This window comes from Suricata suricatta, chromosome 8 (genome assembly GCF_006229205.1).
Source record: "Suricata suricatta isolate VVHF042 chromosome 8, meerkat_22Aug2017_6uvM2_HiC, whole genome shotgun sequence".
Lineage (NCBI taxonomy): Eukaryota > Metazoa > Chordata > Mammalia > Carnivora > Herpestidae > Suricata > Suricata suricatta.
Genome location: NC_043707.1, coordinates 123,058,977 through 123,066,742, shown reverse-complemented (window position 1 = coordinate 123,066,742; position 7,766 = coordinate 123,058,977). Strand labels below are relative to the sequence as shown.

Sequence of the window (7,766 nt, the reverse complement as noted above, 5' to 3'; positions counted from 1 at the left end):
AGCAGAGTCAGCCTTTAAAGTCCTTTATTTGGATTCATAGTTTTACAAAGGGAGTTCTCTCATACCTTTTAGAAGAGTGGTTTCATCACATCCGGATTGTTAGCTCAGCCTTTTTTAGGGAGATGTTTAAACACAGAAGACTTTAAAATGCTGTAAAAATCCCCACAAAAGTAAGTCGAAAGCAGAATGATGGTGGTTTTTTTAAGTCTCTCCTATCTGCCCCCAAACATCTGGGCCCAGATTTGCCTTATCACCTCATAAAGGTGTCCGGAGGGGCCCCTGGGTGGCTCAGTCAGTTAAGTGGCCCACTTCGGCTCAGGTCACAATCTCACGGTTTGTGAGTTTGAGCCCTGCATCAGGCTCTGTGCTGACAGCTCAGAGCCTGGAGCTGCTTCAGATTGTGCGTCTTCCTCTATCTGACCCTCCCCTGCTCATGCTCCATTTCTGTCTCAATAATAAATAAAACAAAAAAAATTTAAAAAAAAGAAAAGTGTTTGGAATAACGGCCCCGAGGCTGAGAGGGCAAGCTAACGGCCAGAGATTAGAAGAAGGCGCATCCGTCAGGAGCAGGTGGCCTCCATCAGGTGGCTCTCAGGCTGAGGGACTCTTCAGTGGAGGGTAAGTCCCTGCGCAGCCTCCTCACCGCTCACCACAGACTTGCACAAGTTTACCAGCCGCCGCCTCAGGGAAGGGCCCCATCGTTTTATTTATACCAAGAAAGTGCTCCATAACAACTTCATCCTTTGCCTCCCTCCCAACACACCCTGATATTTTCCTACAGCTGTGTCACTTTGAGATACTTTTAGAACCAAATCATCATAAAGATACTTAGACTTGATGCCTGATAACTTGGTTACCTTCAGAATCCTGGGTAAAGAGCAAATCAGGCTGCAGACTGAACTGAGTGGGCATCTCCTGGCACTGAGCCCACGGGCTGCTAGGAAACTGCCCTAAGTCCCGGTTCTGGTTGTTGGTTACATCTCGGAAAGGAGCTCTAGAGTTGTGGGCGATGACCCGCCAGCCCTGGGAATCCTCGGTAAAAAGCTGACTCCAAGAGTCCTTGTCATTCTTTTCACTGTCACAGGAAAGTACAGGGACAGGACAAGGGCTGTGTTTCGCTGAGTCCTTGTTTTCCCCATCCCAGGAATCCCTGTATGTGTGAAGGAGGATGGGTCTGGTTTCTTTGGCAGACACCTTTTCTAACTGAGTCTTGTCCAAGGGCTGAAGGCCCTTGCCCCTGGCTGGTTTAATGCGTCTCTGCACACCCTGATAGTTCTTTTTCTTAGATCCATGAAGCCATTCCCTTTCCCAAGAAGAGTCTTTGTCTTTCTCCTTTGGGTCCAGTGAGCAAGAACCTTCCAAGTTGTTGGCGAAGGAAGAAGATGGAGAGGCTTTACTCTTCCCAGCGTAGACTAAGGTGTCAGGCTGGAGCAAAGACAGCATAGTCGAAAATGGTGTTCCCTTTCTGTGGTGGCCGCAATCGTGGAGGGACTGTGGAGAAAGTCCAGCTTCCTGGGCATCTGCAGGGGTTGAAGTGGCTAATGGGGGTGCCAGGCAATCATCCCCCAGGCCCTGGGTCAGATGGTCTAGCTGCGTTACCTCGTTCTTCGACTCTTCATTGGTCTGACTTTCTAAAGGAGATGAAACATTCCTCTGGTCGCCACCGATTGTCCTTCCTAGTAAAACAGACATAAACAAATACTATTCTGCAGGAAAACTGCCCTGAGCAGGATTCCGCTGGCTTTTTTTGAAATCAGTATCAGCCATCACTACCTAGATGCAGGGGTCTTCGACTTGTCACACACCTTTCGAGCTGATCTTTCTGCTTTCAGTTTCTACTCCCTTCCAAAATCATCTTTCTAAAACACGGACCTCATATGCTGCTACTCCTATGTATGGATGCTTCCTAACAGTCAAACACGGGAGGTATACTCCGACCACACAGCCTCCTTTTCTGGCTGCATTTTCATATGTGGAGTTTGTTAAACAGGGCACATCAATTCTGCTTTTCTTTTTTATTTAACATGGTTTCTGCTAAATAGTGGTTGTGGCTAAATATGTATTCCTCAATATCATCCTTTGAGAAATAGGTGAAACAATTTTTTGTTAAGATTATAAGGATCACATTAACCACCCAATTCTAAGAAACCCTCTGGTGTGGGGCGCCTGGGTGGCTCAGTTGGTTAAGCGTCCAATTCGGTTCAGGCCATGATCTCACGGTTCGTGGGTTCGAGCCCCGCATCAGGCTCTGTGCTAACAGCTCAGAGCCTGGAGCCTGCTTTGGATTCTGTGTCTTCCTCTCTCTCTGACCCTCCGCTGCTCATGCTGTCTCTGTCTCTCAAAAATGATTTAAAAAAGAAAGAAAGAAACCCTCTGGTGACAGTGCAAAGAACATTCAGTGCCCTACTCTGCAAACATTACATGGGAAAGGGAATAAATACCATTAGGATGCTAAGTCAACCAGAAGGAAGGACAATAAAAAGAAACTAACGTCCAGCCTGACCATCTGATCAGGCATGGAGTGGATCCTGTTCTGCCTTAGCAAACTACATGGAATTGCTCCCCCCCCACCCCGCACCCCATTATATCAAGATCTAATTACAAAGCTGAATGATTTCCTCTTTACTTCTCCAACAGGAATTATACCGCAGAAACCATGTTTTTTGAAAGATTTCTCAACTTTGCCTAAGAATTCAATAGATTATAGAACATAACTGCATTTTGAAATAGGAAGTGTCCTTGAAAAAAATTGGCCCTTTTAACTTAAAGCAAAAAGTTGCTTATTTTAAGTTACTGTTTGGGGCAAGAAGAGTGAATTTAAGATCTATGCAATGCAATCCCGGGACTCAGAAGAGTTAGAGCTCTCCCAGCACCCTCCACCTGGCAGCAGGCACCCTGTTCTGAGGCCACTGGTCTTCTGAAAAGGGACACGTAAGCAAAGACCTGCCAAAGGATGATGACACACCAGCAACTTTATGCTGACCTTTCTAAGAAAAAAGCATCTTTAACTAATTTGAGAAGCTTTATACAGAAATATTAAATAATCTTAGACTGTTCATTGTGGCCAACCCAAGACCTCACTGAAGGCAGGTCAGCTCCCCTGCACACCCCAACTCCCAAAATATACCTTTCTCCTCAGTGCTGTCAGGAAATACAAATATTTAATATTAGGCTGAATGAGCCTGAATGAGAACATATTTGTATTAAAGCATGTATAGTTTTGCAGAAGGGGAGGTTTTGTTGTGTTTTAGAACAAAACCTCTTCTAATAAGTCTGCTAAGTTTAACACAGTGCACCACTTCTCATAACTGGTCCAGAATAGGAAAATGCACACATTCTTTTTGCTCCTTGGGGATCCCCAGGCGGGTCACCATACCTGGCTGCAAGGTGAAGAAGGAAGCGATGCTGGTCTGCTGAAGGCCTGCAGGTGGAATTCTTTGAGTAAAGGAAATCTTTGCCTTTTTTTCTCCAGGAAAAAGTGTTAGCATTTTGGTGTTTGGCATCATTAAATGTGTCTGAGAAGGGGGAGAGTAAGAATAGTAAAACCTATTAATATCAAAACAGCTGCCAGACAGGAGAGACTGAATAAACAGCGATCCGCACGGAAGCATGCTGGACCCGCTGGGCTCCACTCTGTCCTATTCTCTAGGTCGGTTTTGCTGCACATCATCTACCATTTCCCACCAGACTGATATTTCTCTCAGGAAATCACATGTTCCAACTATATCGCCCAATCTTTCTGCTTCCCCATGGAAATCAGTCAGGCTGACGAAACAAGCAGGTTTTGTTGAAATGATTTCAGGGATGATACGCTCTTACATTTAAAGACAATAATTCTACATCAGCAGCAATTGACACATTTTTAAGTGGTTTTCAAATAGTCATATACGGTTAAGAGCCTGGCTCCACAATCATGCAGCTTGGGTTCAAATCCATCCCAATTCTGCTACTGCTACTTCGGAACAGATGTTCTGCAAGTTGCTTAATCTGGGTCTCATTCACATGTGTGAAATGAGGACAGTAAAGTACCTATTCCATAGGGCTGTTATGAGGATTTGTCAAATAATTCACATGAAAGGCTACACACAGCTTCTGCAGTTCATACTAGTTGGTTATTTCCAGGAGGAAAAGCAATGAAACAGCCAGTCTTATGTTCAGCCAGAATGTGTACCAGAGAGATTTGGGAAGTGAAGTTTTGTCAACTAACTATAAATACAACCTCAGCTTTATTTAGTGTGATTTGGTTTTGTTTCCACTTGCTTGTTATGAAATGCCTGAGAGGCAACCCTGAGAACAGGACTATATTCAACTCAGTTTGGTATGAAAACCAAAGAAACAGGTTTTGTAACATGCTGCAAGTTGGAGATAGGTCTGAAACTTGAACCCAAATTATTAATTCTAGCCCAAAGCTGACTTCATTTTTACATTTTACATTAAAATGTACTTTGAGTGGATGAAAAACTAAAGAAATTCTTAGTATAAAACTCATTCTTTGACTTGCAGTAGTTGGTATGGAACTTTCCCTTCCACTATACAAAACAAGAAAACTGGATAAGATGTATGAGGCAGCTGATTTTAGATGGTGGACAACAGGTAGTGCATTGGATTGTGAGCCCTGAGAGAAGAAAAACAAATGAGGTGAGCCCTATGATGACCCTGGCTTTCTTCCTGGAATCACCTGCATTGAATTGTTGATTAATTAAACATACGGAGATTGGAATTTGGAGAAACTGAGGTGGCCAGCCACTCCTCCTCTCAAGTTCTAATGGCCATATTCTCTCACTTTGAATTTGGGAAGATTTTTGTGACTGATCAATAAAATATGATAGAAGTGGCTCGCTCCACGTGGATCCAGTGTGTTGTTGAAATCTGTGAGCCCGAGTTTAGGCTGGCCAGGCCTAAATTCGTAATAAAGCCCTTTGCTTTTGCATGCGTGATTCAGTTTCCCAGGTAATCTCTGGTTTTGGGGGTGATATTAAAATCTGGGTACAATATATGGTGCATTGGCCGGGAATCCCCCCCTTCAGAGCTCCTGGGACCCCGACACACTGGGCCTAATCACCGGCTGGTGAGTGCACTCATTTCTTGTCCATCTGTGTCTAAGTCTTGTTTGTTTGTTTGTTTGTTTCTTTATGTGCGCGGGCCCTTGTGCACAGGGCCTAGGCAGGAGGTGGCCGAAATGACCTCCGTGGGGTCCCAAAGGAGCTAGGCGGACGCGCCGTGGAAGCTCGGGACTGTGGGTGCCAAGAGACGTCTCGGACCCACTCTGAATTGGATGAGTGGGGTCTAGGACCCCACCAGGAGGCCAGAGAGCCGGCTCACCCATCTGACGTAGATGAGTGGGGTCTAGGATCCCACCAGGAGGCTGGAGAGCCGTTCACCTATAGTAGGTTGGGCAAGTGGGGTCTAGGACCCCACCAGGAGGCCGGAGAGCCGGTTCGCCTGCAGGGGGTTTCGCTGGTGGCAGCAGCGAGACTCCATTAGGTCTCTGTGCCTTTGTGAAAGAAAGTCCTCCGCGGGAGGGAGGCAAAGTGTGAGTTGTCACCGTGACGAAGGCAAAGTGTAATTATCCGTTTGCTGTGCATCTAAGTGTAATTTTGATTGTGACTCTGACTGACGAGGACATGGGACAATCTACTTCAAACCCTTAGATCTTTTTTTGCAGGAACAAATGGCTGACCTTCAACATTGGATGGCCAGAAGATGGAACCTTCGAACCCTGGTTACAATTTCTTTCTCCTAGGATCCTAGCGGCAAAAATTACCGCCGCCCGAGAAACCAGAAGTATTGGAGCTCTTCAGTAAAGTTTCTGGCTTCCCCTCCAATTCTTTGTTTTTGCACGTACTAGGGTGTGATATGCCTCATTGTCTCCTCCCAGCCTCAGGAGCTAAGAGAAAAGGCACTCCCAAGGATATCTAGGTTTTGGGAACTGGGGAGGCACGCTTGTTTTTTCTGCCACCCTGAAAGTGGCGCCAGTAATCTGTAAAAGTCACCTGTTAGAACCTCCGGAGGTAAGCTAGTTCAATTTTAAATGCACATGTGCTTTTGTCTGGGGTATTAAGTGGAAGCCTGGAGTCATGCCTTCCTGCCCCAAGGCCACACAGAAATGTCGGTCAGCCCTTTAGTAAATCTGTAAACACCTGTTTTGTGGCCACTTCTGTACTTGTTTGTCCAGTTGTTATTGTCATTGTTTTTTTGGTCTTGTCTGTGGAAAGCCTATGGGAGGGAATGTAGTAACCTCTGGTGTGTATGTAAGTGTGAATGGGCTGCTCGGTCTGGCTTGCCTGCCCAGTTCGAGTCTGTGGCTCCACGGGTGAGCATCCTTAAGATCCCGAACAGCCCACGGGACTGTGCAGAGAAGGAGACCTTATTGGTCTGGCTGAGATAAAATCATACTGTAGGGGACACTGACTCTCTGTGTTCCTCTGCCTTGTAGAAGTGAGCGCTTCTCCCTCACTCATTTCCCAGGTTAACAGCTAAAAGTTTAAAACTAAAAACTCTCCTTCTCTGCCCCTCTTGCTCTCCCTTCCCCATTATTTCTTCTGTACCACCTGGATGGGGAGAGGCCAATGTGCATAAATTGCCTGAGGCAACGGGTTCTCCCTCCGCCCTAGGTGAGAAAAAAACAAAGGACTGCAGAAGTCAGACTTTTTGCATCAAATTTCCAGGTCAAAATTAACTAGGGAACAAAGTGTCTCATATGGCTCATTCAGTGTTTGAATTAATCTAAGTCTGTTGGCTTGCTTGCACCTGGGTTTGATACAGTACAGATAAGTTCCTGTTAAATAATAGTTAATTTGGTCTGTCTCAGTTTTCATGGGTAATTGTTAAGGTTTTGCTTTGATAAATTAAGATTAAATTCATTGGCTGTCTAATTAGATAAAAAATACAAGCCACAACTAGTGATTGATATATTGGTATAGGATGAGGTCTGTAGATGCCTGTGCTTTTTGACTTGTGACAAAACAACTGGGGATATTTAAAACTGTTAAAAAGCTGCTTTGTACTTAATTGGCTCATAAAATTTCCATCTAAGAAAAGTTCTGGTATAAACATCTTTCAGTTGGTTACTAAGTCCTCAGTTGGAGACTAAAGGTTCAGACTGATGGGAAAAATAAGAAAAGCAACCCTATATGCAGGAAATTGGGGGTATGTAAGAAAAATATAAGAAATAAAAGTATATTTTTGAGGTTAAAAAAGTAATTTTGTCTTAGATGAGACTGGTTGTTTAAAGAGAAATGACTTTGGGGAAAAAGTTTAAAGGCAAAGGAAAGTAGCCAAAGGTTCCTGTAGGGAAATCATTAAAAAAAGAAATTTTATGTGTGAGGTTGAGATGAATGGAATATTAAAGGTATATTGGTATAAGGTTGAAATTCTGCTTTTCTCTCTTTCAAAAGACAAGTTTTTCCAAACCTGTGGTCTGCTCTTGTTAAGACTATGTAAATGAAGGGTTTCTCTTTTGTTAAGAAGATAAAAGGTTTAGGTCTTATCTTTATCAGGTCTTTGATTGCTTAGTTAAAACTTCTCTGAGGTTAAAAAAGTTAGGTTTTGCTGAAGGATCCCAAAGGCAAATATGATCTTTTATTGCCACTTTGGTTAAATAAATATAGTTTTCAGATTTGTAACAATTTGTAATTCTATTTAGGATGTGCTTTGTAATTTCTTAAGGTTTTAACTAATTTCCCAGTATTCAAATGGTAGAAAAGTCTTTTGACCAATTGGGCCCTTTCATTCAGGATGCCAAGTTACTTAAAAAGCACTGTTGT

The 7,766-nt window shown here is 43.9% G+C and overlaps 1 protein-coding gene across 4 annotated transcripts in view; it reads right to left on the bottom strand.

Annotated features, from left to right (window-relative positions):
• Positions 1 to 7: 7 nt before the first annotated feature.
• Positions 8 to 7,766, bottom strand: part of AUNIP (aurora kinase A and ninein interacting protein) — a 32,191-nt gene continuing 24,432 nt past the window's right edge. For 2 of the 4 annotated variants that reach the window (XM_029950069.1, XM_029950070.1), the window contains exons 2-3: positions 3,377 to 3,515; positions 667 to 1,676 (exon numbers count right to left, since the gene is read on the bottom strand). In XM_029950069.1, the coding sequence (XP_029805929.1) occupies positions 829 to 1,676; positions 3,377 to 3,515 (987 nt within the window). In that variant the 3' untranslated portion in view covers positions 667 to 828. Of the gene's footprint in view, positions 151 to 666; positions 1,677 to 3,376; positions 3,516 to 7,766 lie in introns of those variants that run through there. The other 2 variants (XM_029950071.1, XM_029950072.1) reach the window with 2 other exon arrangements.